This window comes from Scyliorhinus torazame, chromosome 10, assembly GCF_047496885.1.
Source record: "Scyliorhinus torazame isolate Kashiwa2021f chromosome 10, sScyTor2.1, whole genome shotgun sequence".
Taxonomy (NCBI): domain Eukaryota; kingdom Metazoa; phylum Chordata; class Chondrichthyes; order Carcharhiniformes; family Scyliorhinidae; genus Scyliorhinus; species Scyliorhinus torazame.
In genome coordinates this window covers 215,501,067-215,522,909 of record NC_092716.1, presented here as the reverse complement: position 1 = coordinate 215,522,909, position 21,843 = coordinate 215,501,067, and the positions used below count along the sequence as shown (strand labels likewise).

The 21,843-nt window shown below is 46.4% G+C and overlaps 1 protein-coding gene across 4 annotated transcripts in view; it reads right to left on the bottom strand.

Moving 5' to 3' along the window:
- Window positions 1-266: 266 nt before the first annotated feature.
- LOC140384561 (acyl-CoA (8-3)-desaturase-like) overlaps window positions 267-21,843 on the bottom strand; it is a 69,440-nt gene continuing 47,863 nt past the window's right edge. For all 4 annotated transcript variants that reach the window (XM_072466365.1, XM_072466366.1, XM_072466367.1 and 1 more), the window contains exons 6-12: window positions 20,871-20,931; window positions 13,665-13,741; window positions 10,637-10,734; window positions 6,127-6,223; window positions 4,080-4,159; window positions 3,156-3,281; window positions 267-558 (exon numbers count right to left, since the gene is read on the bottom strand). In XM_072466365.1, coding sequence (XP_072322466.1) covers window positions 507-558; window positions 3,156-3,281; window positions 4,080-4,159; window positions 6,127-6,223; window positions 10,637-10,734; window positions 13,665-13,741; window positions 20,871-20,931 — 591 coding nt within the window. In that variant the 3' untranslated portion in view covers window positions 267-506. The remainder of the gene's footprint in view (window positions 559-3,155; window positions 3,282-4,079; window positions 4,160-6,126; window positions 6,224-10,636; window positions 10,735-13,664; window positions 13,742-20,870; window positions 20,932-21,843) is intronic.

Sequence of the window (21,843 nt, the reverse complement as noted above, 5' to 3'; positions counted from 1 at the left end):
GGTGCAGTAGGGACCACTTTTCTGAGATTGCGCCTGAGGCACATTGTGAAGGGAGCTTTACTGCTCATCTGTTTTATACTTGACCTGGCAATGCTTGGCAGTGTCACTGCTGGGGGGGGTAGTGCCAACAGGAGGCCAGTCAACCCTGAAGATGCAGCAGGTTGGTTGCCTTTTCAGGTGAGTATGCCCCCCTCAGGGACTAAGGATCAAGCCCGAGGTGAATGGATTGGAACATTCTCCAGCACTAGAATCCTTTGATCAGCAAAAACAATCAATTTCCAAATTTATTATCTATTCAGACCGGAATCGTATTTGGATTCTTACTGATATCAGTTCATTTTCTTTAACCCTAATTTATCCCATTGGAATTAACAATATGGGCATTTCTTCTGCGGCATTTGGCACAATGTCTACAAAATGGCAGCAGCTCCTTTGGGAACCGTCTTTCTTTCCCATCTGCAAGGCGGCTGCCGTTTGAATACGAGTTAGTTGTTTGGTGCGATCAATCACTTATGTAGATATGCATCCAGCCAGAGCTCCCCAGAGTCTTTCAAGGAGCTATAATAGAACACAAATAAATATTGAATACATGTAAATCCCAAATCTCTCTCCTCATGGGGTGCGCGTTAATCATGACCGCTTGCCAAAAATTCATTCTTCATCTCACATCAGGTTAACTTATTTATTCAGAATGTTCAGATTGCGAAATGCAAGACTACATGGAGGGGAAACTAAATACGTATAAGAAGAATGTAGCAGAGAGATATGTTGATGAATGAAGTAAGGTGGGAAGAGGGAGCATAAGCAAACATTAGCATTTATGTGTGTTGTAAATTCTATAAAAGCACCAAGCAGGGCACAACTCTTGATAGTGTAATGGTGCATCGAGAGCGAACTTTATGCTTCAACAGTTTGCTACAGAAGAGCACTGCCTATGGTTTAGCATCAGGACACAAACCTGCACACATTTAGGAACAGTCTTAAGTATATGGCATGAGGAATTGAGGGCACACAGGTCTTGGCAGAGGTTGGGGGGGGGGGGGGGGGGGGAGGAGGACCTAATTTCCCCTCCCCCGCTATCTTCCACTGTCCTGTCACAATGGAGCTACCATTTGCTGGAATATGGTTCCTTCGGACATCTCTTGTGTTTTAGCCAAGCAACCATTTTTCATGTGATTGTGCACTGATTGGGTTGGGCAACAGCCTGTTTGATTGCAGGTGGCTTCGCAGCCAATCCCACACATGCCCTTGTCCACCGTCTTTACAGATATTTTTCAGCAAGAGTGATCTGGGGTTCAAACACCGCTGCAGTCCAGGCTGCTGGGATTCTGGCTGAGATAAGCGGATTCAGGACTATCTGCTTGCTCCTTTCCTTTAAATACTGCGAAACACAAGATGGGCTGACATTCAAACAAACTCTGTTAAAGCTGTTTCAAGAAGTCCCACTACATCATTGGTACCAACCATTTCTTTTTTCTGTCCAGAACCCTGAAAACTTTAGAAAGTCAAATCTCTACTGCGTTAATCATAGATTATCATAGAATTTACAGTGCAGAAGGAGGCCATTTGGCCCATCGAGTCTGCACCGGCTCTTGGAAAGAGCACCCTACCCAAGGTCCACACCTCCACCCTATCCCCATAACCCAGTAACCCCATCCTACACTAAGGGCAATTTTGGACACTATGGGCAATTTAGCATGGCCAATCCACCTAACCTGCACATCTTTGGACTGTGGGAGGAAACCGGAGCACCCGGAGGAAACCCACGCACACACGGGGAGGATGTGCAGACTCCGCACAGACAGTGACCCAAGCCGGAATCGAACCTGGGACCCTGGAGCTGTGAAGCATTTGTGCTATCCACAATGCTACCGTGCTGCCCTTTAAAAATGTCTCCTAGCCCACAATGAATATGGACTGCTACAGCTTTTTATTACTTTGCACCAAAAGTTTTGTTTCTTTTATAATTCCTATCCTCATTGCGTCTTTCCCATATCGCAGAATGGGAAAAGGTTTCTGAGGCAGCTGAAGGGGTTGCCTCAGTACTAGCTTCAGCTCCAATAACCCAGCTCTCTGGACTATGTAGCAGTGATAGCTTCTTGTCTGACGAGCAATTCCCCTCTCATTTCTAACACTCCAACCTTGCTCGGTCTCAACCATTTCCATTTTTACTATGACCATCCCACACTCTCTTCCTCCTCACTGTGTCAAAAAAAGTCAAGGCTCACAGACTTTGCACCAGACCTCAACATGGATTCAAAACCCACCATGACAGCTGGTGAAATTTGAATTCGATTATTAAAGAATCTGGAATTGAAAGCTAACCTCAGAAATAACAACCACAAAACTGATATTGATTGTCGTAAAAATGAATGTTCCTTTAGGGAAGGAAATCTGCCGTTCTTAACGGTCTGGTCTAGTACGACTCCTGACCCACATTCCTGAATCTGAACTGCCCTCATAGATGGCCTATTAAGCCACTCAAATCAAGGGCAATTAGGGATGGGCGAACAAATGCTGGCCTTTCCAGTTGCGCCCACATCCCATGAAAGAATAAATAAATAAAACATGTCAGTCTTCACCTTTCAAGGGCGTCAGACCTAATCCCCCTCAGCACTTCCTTCCCTGACAAGTAACCGGGTGTTAAAACACACTCGGAGCATCACCTAATCCATATCTGATTGAGCCTTTCTTCATTTCTGCTCTGGTTATGTACTGAGCTATTGGACCTGGCCAGTCACCTGGCTTTCTCGACAGAAACACAGTGGCAGCTGTTGAGTGTTTAATTAATCTGCCTAGCAGGGTTAGTGAGGCAAATGATCCTACAGAGTGCCTGATCACATCACCATGTCTCCAAAGAGTAGAACAAGAGTTTTCATGATTAAGAAAAGGAGATGGGTTTATGTTTTGGAAGATATTAGAAGTTGAGCGTAGGGGTTCCACAGTTCTGGGACCTGAGTTGTGAAGGAATAAGTTAGCGTTGGAAATTATGCATTAAGTCTTGACTTCAATGCAGCAAAGATACAGTTTTCAAGAAAGGGTATTTGCAGCTTAGAAACGTTGATATAACAAATATTTTAAGAAATATTCTCTTGGTTACAGTTCATTCCTGGTCAACGTAAGAAAATTAAAATTAGAGAAGATGCACTACTTACTGCACTATGTCTGCGAAGGCGGTGAATAAAGGCTTGGACTGGTACTCCAGGCCATGTTTTGAACAGAGTGACCTTACCAATGGCGCCACCTTGTGGAAGTTATGCCTTGGCATTGTGGGAAACAGACTGTAAACACAGAGGAAATTAGACAGGAACAGCGTTTAAACACCATTGGGATAAAATTCAACCTCAATAGGGGTACAAAAAGGGTGATGGTGAATTGGCTATCAGTTATACACCCTGTCCAATTCTTCTTTATATTGAAGCCTATTTTGTCTTCCCTCTTGGGGTGAATTTTAGCCTTGAAATTTATTTTATTTTCTGACACTCACTAGTTTCAGTGCCACTTTGTAATTGGTTTATACAAGAAGTTGATCAGAAACATGTTACATCAGTTGAGGTTTGTTTAATATTACAACACAGTTAGAATTGCTTAACATATTAAGAAGTCAGTGCTAATACCCAGTCTGCATAATACAGACACACCCACTGCTGAGTTTACAGGGAGAACAGAACTGATTTCTTACATAACAGCAGTGACTACACTTCAATAATACTCCATTGGCTGTAAAGCACTTAGAAAGGCCAGTGGTCATGAAAGACACTGTAGAAATGCAAACCCTTCGTCATTTAATGTAGCTGCTAATACAGCACACGTCAGTTTTCACCTGACACAGGAGTACACCCTAACAACCCATCCCCAATGACTGGCTAATGTATAATCTACAATGGATAACTCTCACTTCATCATGAGCTCCATAACCCTATCCAAATAGGGCAGCTCCCTCTGTACGCCAATCTGAGTCATATATTTGCGGGATCAACTGTATTTCACTCTCAGTGTAATAACACAGAATGGGCACTGCCCACTGTGTGCCCTTTTTGTGCAAAAACGTCTGGCCTGCTGAAGGCTGGGGTACTCACTGATGTTCAATCTGGAAGTTGAGGTGACCTGTGAACCAGTCGTTGAAGAGGGACTGATGGACGTTACAAGTGGCATGCAACTGCGAGAGAAAACAAGAGGGTTAGAAATATCATTGATTCTGGGATGCAGGCCTGAAATATAACAAAACCTCATCTGCTGCTAATATGATGGTGAGTCAGCAAGGTGATGGAATACCCTACACCAACCCACCAGGGATCCTTTCTTCACTAGATGTACAGATTCTTTCATGGGAGGAAGAAAACAACAAAGAGCTATCGGCAGGAACAGGTTATTTACCTGTGGGAATAGGGTTTGGGACTACTCAACAATAACAGGATAGAAATCTCTTCTCCATTAAGTGCAAAGGAATTGAATCTGGGCCAGTCTCAATTCAGTTTCTTCCGGATATGAACACAGGACAAACAGTGGATAATTAACGTGGGACGGGAGTCACATGTAGGTCAGAATGAGTAGAGGTGACAATTTCAAGTTATGAAACTCCAGAAGCTTATATGGACAGGTTCCTGCTGACAGCTGACAAATGACCAAATTACCAGTAACTATTTCATAAATAGTCATGATGGAATTCTAAATCCTGACATCTGATTTCTAGTCCAATACTGAAACCATTGGACTCTCTCCATGTCTCTCTTCTCTCTCTCTGTCCCTCTAAACCCACAACTGCAGCCTCATTCTTTTTCAGTTCAACCTATCCAGAATAGGACCTGACCTGCATTTCCTTAATTTTCTGGTAGTTTTCAGAATCTCCCCAAATCTCCCACCCGCACCCAGTTCCTCCCTGCAATCTTGGGTTTAGCAATGTCCAACATGCAGCCTCCAAGCGATGACAGCTCAGACCTTGAAGCCTAGGATAATTGGCACAATTTTTTGTTGTGCTTATAATTCTCCAGTTTAAATTTATGCTTTGATTGTTTGGGCAAGGCTGTTTGTAGGGCTATGGTCTCACTGTGGGATAAATCCTCCATCAGAACACCAAGTTTGCTTGTATCTGCAACTTCAGACAAAATGGGATAATGGATTTAACTGCCACAGAGACTCCGAGGTACATATCTGTTTGGCACCTGAACCATTAAGACACACTGTGCTAGTATACCACCTCCAATACCAACTCATTCATTCCCAAAACTCTGTAACTCTTCATCTTTCTCAGCCTTTCCTTTCTTCCACAAATTATGTTTTTAAATCCAAAACTAGGGGCGTCATTCTCCGACCCCCCAGCGGGTTGGAGAATGGCCGTTGGCCTCCGTGAATCCCGCCCCCGCCGGTTGCCGAAGTCTCCGGTACCGGAGATTGGGCGGGGGCGGGAATCGGGGCCCTCCCGCTCGATTCTCCGGCCCGAAGTCCCGCCGAGAAATTGCCTGTCCTGCCGACGTAAATTAAAGTAGGTATTTACCGGCAGGACAAGGCGGCGTGGGCGGGCTCCGGGGTCCTGGGGGGGGGGGGGGCGCGGGGCGATCTGACCCCGGGGGGTGCCCCCACGGTGGCCTGGCCCTCGATCGGGGCCCACCGATCCGCGGGCGGGCCTGTGCCGTGGGGGCACTCTTTCCCTTCCGTCTCCACAACGGTCTCCACCATGGCGGAGGCGGAAGAGACTCTCCACACTGCGCATGCGCGGGAAACTGTCAGCGGCCGCTGACGCTCCTGCGCATGCACCGCCCCGAGATGTCATTCCTGCGCCAGTTGGCGGGGCAACAAACGTCGTTTCCGCCAGCTGGCAGGGCGGAAATTCCTCCGGCGTCGGCCTAGCCCCTCAATGTCGGGGCTCGGCCCCCAGAGATGCGGAGCATTCCGCACCTTTGGGGCGGCACGATGCCCGTCTGATTGGCGCCGTTTTGGGCACCAGTCGGCGGACATCGCGCCGTTGGGGGAGAATTTCGCCCTAGATTTTTGATTTACCTCCTCATCTGTTGCATATTTTGGTGTGGTCAGTGTTTAGGGCTTTTCGCACTGCATGCAACGTACATGAAAAAGATTTTCCCACTGCCTGGAGCTCCCCACTTCGGCCAGTGTCCTTTAGCTTCTCACCTGCATGGTCAGCCAGTCTTCCTTCTGATCATGGTCAATCATCATGGGAATGTGATTCATCTGAGTCACCCACACAAACCAATTACTTTCCACAAACCTGCAAACAAAAACAAATTATGGAATTAAACATCTGAGGTAAGTAAGGAACGTTGTCGAACAAAGTATTAATATAATAAAATCTTCAATTTGGCAGAGGGAAAATATAAACTCAAACCCGACTGATATGGGAGCCTATCGTCAATGCTGTCACTAAGCACCAAATTACTAAGAAGCATTTGCTGAATGGAAGCTCGAGGAACAGCATTTACTCACTTGATATTCTTTCCTCATAAAATCGATCAACCTCGGTCTTGAAAGCTCCATTTGATCCAGCAGTCTTTTAGGGGATCGTGCTCCAGAAGACCCACCCCCCCAAAAATCCCGACTGAACTTACTCCGAAATAGACTCGCTTTACTTTTAAGATTATGAGCGCCATCTAACAAGAAAAAAAAAAGAGTCCATTCTGGGCAGGATTAGATAGCGCCGGGTACAATGGCGCTATCTAACGGCACTCTGGATGTATTTTCCGGACCTCAGCGGGGAACGCCCTGCTGAGGCTGCACTCAGCTGCCCCTGGATCCTTGATTCTGGAAAAGACCTGCCAGCGAGTCTTCCCTATAAGAGATGACATGGGGCTCCAGCCACTAGGCAAGACCCCCCATCACCTTCATTAAATCCTGCTCTTTGTACCTACCCTGTCAAATTCCTTCGTAATTTTAAAGATCTTGATTATATCACCTCATAATTGTTTACATTTGTTCTAATAATTTAATTGTTTACGTCCTGATACTATTCTGTTTAATCTGTATTCCTCGAAAGACCAGCATAACTTCCTGAGATGCAATGTTCGGAAATGAAAACAATATTTGAGATGTGTTCTGTTCAGTTTCATGTGCAAATGAAGCATTATTTTCTCAGTAATGTATCCCAATCCCCTTAAAATAAAGGTGAATGTTCCATTTGCCTCTTTGCTTTTTTTTTGACCTACCCACTAGTTTTCATCGATTTGTTAACATGGACATCCAACTCCTTCAGTCCCTAGTGGCTCATAAGAAAATCAATTTGGCTTGGATGACCTCAAACACTATCTCCCAGAGTTTTCAGGAACTCAGTCTAATATATCTCTTGGTAACTGCTCATTCCCCAACTTCACACCCTACAGTGTCATATGCAAACTTAGACATACAACTCTCCACCAGTGAGCCATAACTGCATCTATAGAATGCACTGCAGCAACTCGCCAAGGCTTCTCTGAAAGCACCTCCCAGGTTCTACTTCAAAAAGTCAGTTGATGAAGGATACTGGAGACATTAAAAGAGCAGCCCCTTAAAGGGATACTACATCAAATGAAAACAAACGGTAAGGGAATCATCAAACATTAAATCAAAAAGTGGTTAAAGGGGTCTGTAAACCACTCTCATCCCTGCAGTGCCCACTGGGCATGGAAGGCCTCAAATTGTGCCAACAGACACCATGTGCTCCCTCTCCAGGACACATGGCCGCAAATATAGCTGTGGTAGAGACAATTGGATGGACGACCCTCCTGATCACCCACTGCATGGCCCTGTTGATGACAGGAGTGTCTTTTTATGTATCGTCAAGTGAAACACCCAATTAATGTCCTCCACCTGCATTTAGTTAAACAATTGATATACAGTTAACATCCCAAATCCATAACCTCCACAGCCTGGAATGACAAGGGTAGCAGGCACATGAAAACATCACCGCTTCAAATTTCCCCTCGAAGTCACAAACCATCCAGACATGGAACAATACTGCAACAATACTCAACTTTTTCATTGAGTTGTCAAGACCTTAAGCTCTGGAATTCTCTCCCTAAACCTTTCTAATTATATACATCTCTTTTCCCATGTAAGATGCTCCTTAAAATCTACCTTGTTGACCCTCATAATGCTCTTGCAAAGTGATTTGGAATGTTTCATTACGTTCAGGGCACTATATAAATGCAAGTTGTTTTTGAAGAAAAAGATGCATGTTATACATTGTAATCTCTAAACCTAGAACCCACACCATCCCAGCTGCTATCCAGAGGTCTGTAAATCATTGTCTCGGAAACTTTTACCCATCTTCTAGTCACTGTCACATCTTTCTTTTAGTGTGATGCCTGGTACTTGGGTCTGGAAGAAGACCCCAAGCCTGGTCTGGCAGTGGTGAGGGCAGGGGGGGGGGGGTAGTCCAGGTTGGGGGGGAGGAGGGGGGGGGGGCAGTCCATGCCTGGGCCTCACAGCTGGATAGCAGTCCTAATTTGGTCAGTTTGTCATGGATTTGCCACTGGCATTGCCTAACCTGCTTGTTGGGGGAGAGGACAAACCAGTTCCTTGGTAACTAGAGAGGGAATAATAAAGAGCAGAAAAACAGGCAGTGGGACAGAAATAAATAGATCTCCTGTGCATCTAACAGCATTGAAATGTACAAACCATACAAGCTGAAAGTAGGGAAAAGCGAAGTATTGCCAGTGAATGAGCTGGCACAGCTGGCTAATATAGGGGGGATGCCATTTACGGTAGCGAGGAATAGGTTTAGGTATTTGGGGATTCAGGTAGCAAGGGAATGCACGGAGCTCCATAAGTGGAACTTAATGAAGCTGGTGGAGGAGGCTAGGGAGGTGTCTGCAGGTTTAAGGTAAAGTTCCGGTATCTGCAGGTTTAAGGACTTTGCGCGAAACCTATGGGGTTCCCTAGGTTGCCAGGATACACTCTGCTGGATCAACTGCTGCTTCCGGATGTGGAAGAGGAGGGAAGAGTTAGGGATATATACAAGTGGCTGGGGGAGCAGGGAGGCGAGCGGGTGGTGAAAATCAAGGAGAAATGGGAAGCAGAATTGGGAGGGGAGATCAATTGGGGAGTATGGAGTGAGGCACTGCATAGGGTAAACGAGACCTCCTCTTGTGCAAGGATGAGCCTGACACAGTTTAACGTGGTGCACAGGGTGCATATGACTCGGGCAAGAGTCCCCGCTGCCTGGGGAAAGCGGGCAGCATAATCAAAGACTCCTCCCACCAGGCTTACTCACTCTTCCAACTTCTTCCATCAGGCAGGAGATACAGAAGTCTGAGAACACGCACAAACAGACTCAAAAACAGCTTCTTCCCCGCTGTTACCAGACTCCTAAATCACCCTCTTATGGACTGACCTCATTAACACTACACCCCTGGATGCGTCATCCGATGCCGGTGCTTATGTAGTTACATTGTGTACCTTGTGTTGCCCTATTATGTATTTTCTTTTATTTCCTTTTCTTTTTAGGTACTTAATGATCTGTTGAGCTGCTCGCAGATAAATATTTTTCACTGTACCTCGGTACACGTGACAATAAACAAATCCAATCCAATCCAAGAATGAGTTCATTCTCTCATGGGGTTAGCAGATGAGTGCGAGAGGCGTGGGCCAGCGAATCACGCGCACATGTTTTGCGGTTGCGAAAAATTGGGAAGATTCTGGGCGGGAGTGTTCGCGGTCTTAGCCAGGATAGTGGAGGAGGTGGATCCGGACCCTTTGGTGGTAATATTTGGGGTTTCAGAGAAGCCGGAGCTCATGGAGAGGAGGAAGGCCGATGTCTTGGCCTTCGCCCCTCTGATTGCACGGCGGTGAATTTTGCTGGAGTGGCGGTCGGCATCGCCACCGAGGGTAGCGGTTTGGTTGGGTGACCTGTACGACTTCCTGCCATTAGAGATGATAAAGTATGAGTTAAGGGGCTCTTCAGGGGGTTTTGAGGAAAGGTGGGGGATGTTTGTGACCTTGTTTGAGGGTCTGTTCGTCGCGGGGGAGGGGGTTGAAAAAGGGGGAAAATCTGTACAGATTGTATAGGTGATTGTTGGGAAGTATGTTTCCCGGGGTGTTTATTCGCTGTAACCTGTTTTGATACATGTTTGTAATAAAATACATTAAAAAAAAAAGAAATGTACAAATCAATGCCAGGATCTCAGTGGGTGGAGGAAGTGTTGAATAATGGTTCCAGCAAACCTACAGCATTTAGCAAAGAGATTGGATTCTCAGTGGTGGGATACAGCAGCTGTTATAACATTACATCAGCTGCAGTGATTGCAATAAATATGCAGACAGTCTGACTGAGTGCAAGAATAAATTGTTCAATTATTAGACACAGCTGATGTCGACAAATAGAGGGAGTGGAAAATAGGCAGCAAAACAGAAACAAACAAAGGTAGTGAATGAGAACTAAAAGACATGCAGAGAAAACGGAGACCAGAGTCATGTAAAACAATGTAAACAGGGCTATTGAAGAAATGCCTCACCGTTGCCTGAGTTTATTCATACATATTAAAAAAAACGGCGAGCAAAAGAAACCACACACAGCCAGTTTCCACATTCGTCAGCTATGACAAGCATTTGTTAATGGATGGTTCACGTACTCCAGATTCACAGCACCAATTATTGCAATTGTCGCAGCAGACAACCAAATAATATAGTTAGTCATATATGGAAACCCCACCTCACAAGAAATAACATTATCAGGAAACCTTGAATGCCGAGCAGTGGGATGTAAGTCAGGCTGATGCGGATGTAGAAAGACACCATCCAGGCCAAGTCCTGTGAAGGGCAAGAAACACATTGTTTCATAAATGAACCATTATTTGTCTTTCGAGCTTCACTACTCCCCCGCAGAAAATGATAACTAGTCCCCGGTAATAGGCACTGACTGTCCTCTATTACCACACCCCGGTGTCTATTCTTCGCACATGAGCATTGGGGTAGTGGGTGTCACAAGCTGTTGAAAAATTGGGAAGAGGAGTGAGAATGAAACCTTAGCTGGTCCTATCCTCACCAATCCTGTATTCAATCCAGAGCTCCAACACAACATGAATTTCAGCCAACTTTAGTTGAAAACCAACACTTTACTCCTTCCACAGGTGAGCCAAATGGAGGTTTCAGACCAGAGGTTGAATTGTGAAAACACTCAGCAATTTGATTCCAGATTCTGTCCTTTCAGATGTCGTTAATGTCTGGAGAGTGCTTTGAGTTGCATTACACCAGCATGAAGTGCAGGGTCACAGGTTACAAATCTGTCACTGGTGGTGGGAATGATTTGAATAAAGAAGGAATAGGTATAATATCACCATGGTAGATTATTCTTACATTGCATGTATGCTAATATAATATACCATCTCAGTGACAATAACAGTGGTCGAAATGGATAGTGTCTGTTTAATCTTTTTCCGATTATGTCAGGAGCAGTTGGATTGGTCACTACTACCAGTTTTCACTACAATCGGTGACTGTCAGGAGTCAGCCCTGCTGTACATGATGTGCACTGTGTGCATAAAATGAACAAGGATGTACCCAGGACAGTCTGGAGTCAAATCAGCGAGATTACTCAGTAGGACTGTTAGTAGAGATACCATGGATACTGCAGATCATCATGATAGTGTATGGCGACAGGAAGAATCCCAAAATCCTCTCAGCAAAAAAAAAAATAAAAGACGCCGTCCTCCCCAGTACGGCTGAACAAGGTTCATTTTCCAAACTCTACAGCGACAGGTTTGGGCTGTGGAGGCAGGGACACAGGCGTGATTCACTGCTCTTGATATATAATTCCAGGGGCCATGATGAGGCAACGTTTCAAGCATGTGTGAACCTCATTAATCCTATAATTGGTAAAGTGGTAAGCCACAAAATCTTGCAACTTTTGAATTGGCTTCTGCAAGAGTGCTCACTAAACCTAGAGAGAATGGCACATCCTGGCCTTGGCCCTCTCAAGTTGGCTCCTTAAAGAGACTGAACTTCTGCTAAAACGTTTGTTTTGCTTTTCTATTTACATTTTACTAAATTTGCTCCAAGTATTGTTTTTTTTGCTGGACAGTTTACCATTTTTGCACTGCTCGTTCCTGCCAATATTTTTCTTCAATATCCTTCATTGCTGCTATTGTTTAAGTAGATCAGGAAGGGGGTGGAGAACGGGAAATTCTTATTTAGATAAAGAACATGGGTTCATGAGGTGGAGGACAATTAAATGCAGGTGTAACACACCAAAGGGATCTAACTGCAGATGTATATGTGTTTATAGACTCCTTCATTTGTATCTGGTCATGTCAGGGGACACCTGTCTTTAATCCCAAGTTGTACTTCCTAAATTAAACACAAAAGATCGCAAATGCTGGAATTCTGAAATAAAAACATAAAATGCTTGAAATACTCAACAGGTCTGGCAGGGGGTATCCCGGGCATCCTGGCATTGCCATCGTGCCCGAATGGCACTGCCAAGCCAGAAGGAGTACTGCCTGGGTGTCAGTGCAAGGGTGCCCAAGTGCCAGGATGGCACTGCCAGGGGCCATGGGACGAAGGAGAGCCATGCCCATGAAATGAGGGTGGATGGGATTTTGAAGGGTGGGGGAGTGCAGGGCAGGTAAGTAGGGGCCTCCGGGAGGTTGGGTGGGTGATCGGCGGGGGTCCTAGAAGGGAGGGGGTGCTAGCGTAAGGGAACTCGGGTGGGGGGGGTGGCCTGAAGGGGGGTACCCCAGGGGATCCTACAGCGGGGTGTCCTCACTTGGGGGGTATAGGGTAGTGTCCATGTGGGCAGCGTCATTGCCCATGGGTGGGGTGTGGGGGACCCACAAGATCACTTGTAGACCACCGCACCCTTTCAAAGTGGCAACCGATCTCGGAGTTCAGTTCCCCAGTGCTAAAAAAAATTCTAAGTGTCGGCGAAACCAGTGTGAAACCCCCAGGGCCCAAAAAAGCGACTAAGTGTCATTGAATGGCGGTGGGGAACTCTCCGGCAGAGCCGGCAGGAAACTCCCTGAAGAACCCACCACAAATTAACTTAGAGATTTTGGGGGGGAATTGCACCTAGTGTTGACTTCTCGAGTCCAATATGACTCTTCTCCTCTGAAGGGGGTTATCCGGGAGGGGGGTGGGGGGGTGGAGAATTAAACCCTCCTCGCATTGTGGAATATACCATTTATATCTTACCTCAGCATTACCCAGTGCATATGCAAGTATATTACTAAATAAAAACCCAACTGTACCCACATTCCCCAGGTATTACTCAAGGTCTTCAGCAGTCACTGGATAGTAATTAGGAGCAGGAACCCTTGCTGATGGGTTGGTTCCTCTTCTTATGCTAGTAATCCTAAAGAAAACGTTTGCACCTATCACATTGCCTGAGTGAAGTCAACGAATTTAGCACAGAGTAGGGTTAGAACTTGGGATCCTTTGGTCTCAATGGCTTAGTACACCCCAGATAATGGGCTGGATGCTACCGTCCCCCAGCCACGTGGTTCTCAGTAGTGGCGGGATTCTCTCTTCCTGTCGCTTGTCAATGGGATTTCCCATTGAAGCTACCCCACGGCAGCAGGAAACCCACGGGCGGGGTTGCACTGGCAGCGGGAGCAGAGAATCCCAACGGCCAGCAAATTCCAACCAATGCATTTAGCCACTCGGCCAATGAGGACCTAGTTTCAAATCACAAGTGAAATGCTGACTGAATTAAAGCAGGGATTGGCCCATTAGGAAATACTCACCACCCACTGTCTTCGTTGCACAGCAAAATAAAAGATGTACCATTGGAAGTAGAGGGGGAGCAGTGCTGGAGGTCCAACTGTGATAGAACGAGAAAACAAAGGATTTATATTTGAAAATCTGTGGACGTAATGAGATATACAACTGTGACATAACTGAAGTCAGAAACAAGGAACCTTTCCTGCGCCTCCTATTCCTGTGTCTATCATTATACGAGTTCATGATAACTATTTTCCTCTGTCGGCCAACATACAAGAGGCACTCTGATTTGCCTGCCACTCATCATTGAACATAGGGACGGCATGGTGGCACAGTAGTTAACACTGCTGCCTTGCAGCATCAGGGACCCGGGTTCAATTGCAACCTTGGGTGACTGTGTGGAGTTTCCACATTCTCCCCATGTCTGCGTGGGTTTCCTCCAGATGCTCCGGTTTCCTCCAAAGATGTGCAGGTTAGGTGGATTGGCCAGGGAAATTGCCTCTTAATGTCCAAAGGGATATGGGGTTTGGGGATAAGACGAGGGTGTGGGCCTGGGTAGCATGCTCTTTCGGAGGGTCGATGGGCCGAATAGTCTCCTTCTGCATTATAGGGACTCCAGGAGAACATTGTTTTTCGCTCATGCACGTAGCATAAATGCTGGAAGGATACAAGAGGGAAACAAAATCACAACAGAGGGTAGAGCTGGGATGTTATAGAGGCTGTTCTTTCCAGAGCAAAGTGGAGCAATGCAATTGGCAGGCATTCAAAATCACGGGTAATGCACAAGTGTGACCACGACCATGTTCAAGAGCAGTCTGGCTACCTGAAAAGATACAGTGGATGGTCAGGCAGCCTATCCGACTCCACAGGGTCCAAGAAATGAGTAATAGCTCTGAAAGGGACCAGCTCTGAAGGAGAGTTTTCTCACATGGACCAAGATAGTTTATCGGGCGCTAAAAGGGAATTTATGTTTTAGTGAGCTTTATATTTATCTGCTTGAGTGCTGTTACAGTTGATAGGTGGCAAACAGAAACACTTTCCATTTCAGGTACCAACATTCTGAGATGAGAGATAGCAGGGGCTGGATTCTCCATTTTGAAGCCTAAGTTCCCACGCTGACGTGAAAACGGTGGTCTTTTACGCCAGGAAAACTGTCGTCAAAAGGCCACCGATTCCTGGGGGCTAGCAGGGAGGCAGCATAGAGCTCGCAGCTCTAGCTGCCGATACGTGTCCCAGCACTTCTGGTTCAGAGGCCGCGCAGCACCGCGCTCCATGGCGGACTCAGCCCTGGAGTGCCAAAGTAGTGCCCCCCATTGGCCGCTTGCGTGCCCTGGACCGCCCACCCACATTGACCCCAGCCCCAAATGAAGCCACACCTGCCCGCCGATCGGCCCTTCCCCGACTGTGGCGGCCCGGACTGAGTCCGTAGCCGCCATGCGAGCTTCCGGACGGTGTGAGCACACGTAACCCGCGCCGTTGGGAATTTGGTCAGTCGGGGACGGAGCATCGCAGGGTGGGCCTCAGGCAATGGCCTGAGGCGGTGGATAATCGGCGTGGCAGACTCCTAGAGTATGCCGCTTTCCAGGGGGCGGAGAATTAAGAAACCGGCGCCACTCCCAATTTCGGCGGCAAAACGGATTCTCCGGCCTGTCGCTGAACGCGATTTCGGCGTCGGGGAGCGGAGAATCCAACCCCAGATCTCAGTATTCCTCTAGATTCAGTGTCCAACTTCCACTTAATTGCTCCACCTTCACAGAGATCTCCACCTACAATTTCCATGGAGGTTCGCCATATCTCCCACTGTAACTCCAGTGGGATCCTCTAAGTTACAGCAGGTTTTCAGTGAGCACCCCCTGCAAAGATTCTCTGTCCTCTCCCTTCCATCAAGTGTTTGGATAGTCCTGTATTGCAATCACAGTCATATTAGATCTAGTACAGAGATTGGAGTCTCTCCCTGTCAAATCCAATCTGCACCCAGGTCACAGAGGTGTAAAGGGGCTGGCTGCTCAGGGGCCTTTGGAGGTACCATTTACAATTTGGTTTTTAAAGTTTTTCCAACCTTCAGATAGGTTCGCTGGTGAATCAGCATTGCTGATGTTTAGCAATGGTTAAAGACATTGCCGGCTGTAAGTCTAACATAAGCAAACCAATAGGTTTTCAGGTTAAATCTCCAGTCAGTGCTGAGTTAGCTAATTTGAACAACAGAGACTGTAACAACCCACCGCAGTTTGTCAAATCAATGAGGGCAAAGTTAGAAACTTTCCAGCTCCTGATCAGCATCCGATAACCCCCGTGTACATACGAATGGTGGGTTAAAACGATCAAGCTCAGTTGTGATGCCCTCCATAGTCAAACTGCATTCTGGCAGTCATTATTTTGGCCCATGTGTGTGGAATAGCCACACCGAAGAAGTACTATAGGTCAGGCGATACTCACAGAGCAAAAGCTAAGAAAATGTCAGTGCGTTCTGATAGTAGAGAAAGGAGGAAAGAGCTAGAAAAATAAATTTGCACAAAGAATTTTAAAGTTATGAACATGTGCTTTGTCCAGCATATAGCTTCTAAAGCTCTGGTCACATTTCTGGCTTCACGTACATACCCTCGGAATGAATCATACACAGCAAGTACATGGCTGAGCAAATCTTGCACGGTTGACAGGCTCCAGTCTGTGTGAGGTAAGCATAGGAAATCCACTCTGAACACCGGCTTAATTTACAGGAAAGTCAGGAGAGGGAGCTGGCCAATCAACGAGAAGGGAAAGGAATCTCACCACAGCAAGATGCATCAGGAGATCCAAAATGACAGAGAGCCTGCCTAGGGCCAGGAATAGGAGTGCACTGAGGAGCACCAGCTCTGCTGCGAGTACCTTCTGTACAAACCAGAGGCATCATCCTCCGGCTGGCCTGGTCTCTCAGCAGCTCTCGGTGCTCATTCTTATTTAACTTTTATTAACTACTTCATTGCTGACAAGGCCACATAGACAAGAGCAGGGTGACGATGTACCTGCTTTCAGGTGGCTGCATTGAATAATACGGCTGCCCAGTAAAAGGTCATTTTTATGAGCTTACACTCCCTCATCCACCTGTGCTCCTGCCCAATCATTAAAAAGCTCACCATGCCCACAAATGGAGGTCGGCAACATACCTGCCCAATCCACAGAGTGATGAGATGCCTTTTCTGTTCCAACAAGGGAGGAGTGAGATGTAACTCCTATGCAGCAAAGAAAGGAGGGTCCCCCGGCTGCCAAATGAATGGTGCCCTGTGCCTTCTTATCCCAGTCTTCTTTCTCCACTTGTCAGTTTCTAAATAGGCATTTTAGTCATGAAATTGGGGCAAATTCCAGCCTTTAACATTTGGGCTCTTTCCTATTTCTCTACTCGTGTTCACGCAAAACGCAATTTCTACAGATGAACTCAAGCTCATTGTGACCTGAATTTTGTGGTTAAAGTCTGTCATGAGTAGGAATAGCATGCTAAGATCATTTACTGAGTTACTTCACACCAGAGTTTGCACAGATTTCCCACTATGCATTGCTGTCCTCCCCTATTGGTGAATAAATGCGTTTTCAGACTGTAAAGTTCAAGCTAAAATAACAAGACTAATTTCGTCCAGTTTACATCTTAATGAGTCCCTGACCTGGGAAAAAAGGGCAGGGCTGTGAGTGGAGGGGCAGGCACAAGTCCTGAATGAACACATTTCGAAGCAGCTAACAAAGAATCCCGGGAGCCAGAAAACCCGCCCTCAAATGGGATGAACATATTTAAATTACTTTTAAGACTCATTTGAATATGCTGATCTGGATCACGCGCAGTGAGTGCGTGATGTAGATCATGTCGGGCGCTGCGGGTCGAGATCATCGTGATCGATTCAGCTCCCGGCGCGAAACCCCTTTTTGGGCTTTCCCGCTATTCACTGGGAATAGTGGGATTGGCACCGGGCACAGTGCAGCTGGAAAATCACACCCCTCATGTTGCTCTCTTGAGGTACTTTAATACAGTCAAAGAAACATTAGACATTTTAAAATGGTGCAAAGACATTTAAGCATCTACCTGGATCAGGTTGCACTCTTGAGGTACTTCAATACAATTGTGATACATGTAATATTCACTGTATACATTCAATGTGAGTCATTCAGCCCGAGGGGATTCTGTACAATTCCCCTCCCCCTGGTTCGCTATGGCTGAAAAGTCTTCGAAAGCGACCTTCCCTCTTTGCACTTCTGCGGCGGCTGCCCCAAGCTTTAGTGCATCCCTCAACACATAGGAATGTGCCAATCTGCAGCACTCTGTCAGGAACAGTTCTTTGCGCTGGATGCCCAACAGGTTTCGGGCCGACCAAAGAGGGTCTTTCACCAAGCAGATGATCCTCCAGCAGCTGATGTTTGTCTTGGTGTGTGTCCCTGGGAACAGCCCATAGAGCACCCAGTCCTGCATCACAGAGCTACTCGGGACGAAACTCGACAAAAATGACATCATTCTCTTCAGACTTTCTTTGCAAAGGCACATTCCACAAGGAGGTGGACAACTGCAATGTGCAATGGAGTGAGACTCCGGGCGTGAAGGTTTTTCCATATCTGAATAAACCCTTTCATAATCTAAAATACCTCCAGTCGGTCACCCCCCAATCATCACTTTTCCAGAGAAAAGAGCCCCAGCTTGTTCAATCTTTCCTCATAGGTATTACCTCTCAGTTCTGGTGTGGTCCTAGTAAATCCTTTTTTCATCTTGTCCATTGCCTCTGTATATTTTTTAGAATATGAAAACCACAACTGTTCACAATGCTCTAATTGTGGCTTAATCAAGATTCTATGCAAGTTGGACATCAATTTTCTGCTTTCCAATTTATCTATCACGAAATGAACCCCGGTGCTTGTTTTTATTTGTTATGGACTTATTAATCTGCATTACAATTTATAGTGATTATTTCGCCTGTACCCTTCGATTCCCAGCTCCTCCACACCATTTAGATTCTCGTTGTCCATGGTGTACCTATCAAAATGCATCCCCTTTCATCTTTATTTATTTATTTATGGGATGTGGGCGTCGCTGGCTAGGCCAGCATTTATTGCCCATCCCTAATTACCCTTGAAAATATGATTGTGAGGGCGGCATGGTGGCGCTGAGGACCCAGGTTCGATCCCGGCCCCACACTGGCAGTGTGGAGTTAGCATCTTCTCCCCATGTTGGCGGAGGGTCTCACCCCCACAACCCAAAAAGATGTGCAGGGTAAGTGAATTGACCACTCTAAATTGCCCCTTAATTGGGAAAAAAAGTTTTGGGCACTCTAAATGTTTTTTAAAAAAAGGCGATTGTGAGCTGCCTTCTTGAACTATTTCAGTCTATGCTGTATAAGTACACCCACAGTGCTATTGGGGAGGGAGTTCCAGGATTTTGACCCAGCAACAGTGAAAGAACATCAATATATTTGCAAGTTAGGATGGTAAGTGACTTGGACGGGAACATTCAGGAGGTGGTGGTTCCCATGTATCTGCTACGCTGTCCTTCTAGGTGGTAGTATCGTGGGTTTGGTGTGCTGTCGAAGGAGCCTTGGTGAATTCCTGCAGTGCATCTTCTAGATGGTACACACTGCTGCCATTGTGCGTTGGTGGTGGAGGGAATGTATGTTTAAAGTGGTGGGTGGAGTGCCAATCAAGTGGGTTGCTTTGTCCTAGATGGTGTCAAGCTTCTTGAACAGCATGGTAGCAGTGGTTATCACTCCTGCCTCACAGTGCCAGGGACCGAGGTTCAATTCTAGTCTTGCCTGACTGTCTGTATGGAGTTTTCATTTCTCCCAGTGTCTGCTTGAGTTTTTTCCGGGTGCTCCGGTTTCCTCCCACAGTCCCCAAATGTGCAGGTTAGGTGGATTGGCCATGTTAAAATTGCCCCTTAGGGTCCAAAGATGTGCAGGTTAGGTCGGGTTACAGGTATCGGCATGGTGTGTGGGGTGGTGATGCGGACATTTAGTGATGGGGGGCTGGTAGTTGACGCTCTGGGGTCGAGGGTTGAGGGTCTTGCCCATGTCTGCAGTGGGTCATGATATCCATGGGTGGGGCTTGTGGGGGCCTTCAACTTAACTTTACGATCTGGGCACCCTTTAAATAGGGCACCCGGATCTCAGAGGAGTGGGTCTTTAGTTCCCCACTCCAGAAAAAATTCTAAGGGCGCGATCGTCTGGCCATGCTGCGCCTGAAAGGCGGCTCGCTGCGGCGCAGTGTGTCCATTGAAAGCTGGGAAAATCCGCTCCCGGGATCCACCTGGCTCGCTGGGCCTCGCGAGATTCAACGCAGTCTTGCAAGTGAATGAGCGGGATCACTTTTTGGCAAATCTGCATATTAGAGCGAGCTAGTAAGCCTTACTCAAATGTGCCGATTCCCGAGGTACCTGAGGCTTTGGGATTCAATCCCTTCGCCTCAGGGACCTCAGGCATATGTCGTTCAGCGCTGGTGGGCCTTGGAGATCGGGCGCTACTTTAAGTGGCGTCCCAATCTCTTGCTACAACAGGGAGTTCCAGTCAGTGGAGCTCCCCATTGTAAAAAACGGTGCTATGTGTGGCCTTGGTTTCCCCGACAGCGTGGACCTGCCCCACAGTGGGAAACACCATTGACCGGCTGGCGTAACGGAGAATCCCACCGGCTGGTCGGGGCAGAAATGTGGTGCGGCAGGTCGGAGAATCCCACCCATGGTTCGCGGCCATACACCCAGTGGGAATCATCCACGATTCCCACCCAAAATGACGCTTAGCCATTTTTTGGGAGAATTTTGCCTGATGTCTGTAGAGAACCTGAATATTATTGCATTTCTTGAAATGTTTGTAAAGTTCCTTCAGATATTTTACCAATAAAGTTAATTTTAGCAAAAAAGGACATGGAAAATGTGTTTTCACTTGTGGGGGAAACTAGAACTAAAGGCCATAAAAATAGCGACTATTAAACTCACCAGAGAATTCAGGAGAAACCTTTTTTATCCAGGGAATGGTTAGGATGTGGAATTCTCTATCACACGGAATAGTTGATGTGAGTAGCATGAGTATGTTAAAGTAGAAGCTAGATAAAGGAGAAAAGAGTAGGTTATACCTTTAAGGTTAGATGAAGAGAGGAGAGAGGAGGCGGCTGTGAAGCATAAACATCAACATGAGTCATGTGTGCCCAGTCAATTTTTTCTGTGCAGTATTTTCTATGTCATTCCATTTAAATGCAATGATGCAGAATGACAGAATGCTGCTAGGACTTACTCAGGAAGAAATACTTGTGCTGGTATTGGTATGGCATATATTTCTTCTTCTGTTTCCCCACCTGGGTCAAAGAAAACAAAGAAAAGGTTTGCATTGCCTTCGTGTTCCAGTACAAAACTCAAATCAAGACCTGTACATCGGTATTTATAAATAGCACTTCAGGTGCAAAGCTTCAAACAATGGGAGTACATGGTGACAATCAAGATCCGCAAGTCAGTACACATTACAGTTTCTCATCCACTGATTTTAAAATCCATCAAGCCACACTGATTTCTATGTCCAAATTCCCAAATGAGGGGCGTAATTTACTGGCTGTTCACGCCGGCAGGATATTCCGGTTCCAACAATGGTGCATGGGCTTCCCAGTGATGAGGGGTGCAGTCAACGGGAAACCCCACTGACAACGGCAGGACCAGAAAATCCCGCTGGCGGGCCACCTCTGCCGCTGAAAAACACGCGGCGGGTTGATCGGTAAATCCCGCCCATGGAGTCAACATATAATGCTCTGTGTGCCAGGAGCACAAATTCATGAAATCCATCCCTCTGTGTTTACTTTGTTTTCCTACCTAGCTTTCATGATTTCCGCTGGTCACAATGGGCTGCCCCATACAGTCCTTCATTCCCACCGAACATGACCTGTAACTGGCCTTACCTTGTGTTTTGTTTTGTTCAGGTAGGAATTTCTAAATTAATTCCTCTTTTTTTTTTTTAAAACATCACTCTCAGAATGTGGGTGCTGTTAACAAGGCCAGCATTTATTACCCACCTTTGGTTGCCCTTAAGATAATAGTTGCAAGCCTTCTTGATCACTGCAGCCCCCATGATGAGACAACTCTCATTGTTGTTAAATTGTAAGCTCCAGGATCTTGACCCGCGACAGTGAAGGAACGGTGATATATGTTCAAATCACGATGGTGAATGGTTTTGAGGGGAACATGCATTTGCTGGTGTTTCCATGCACCTTCCTCCTTGA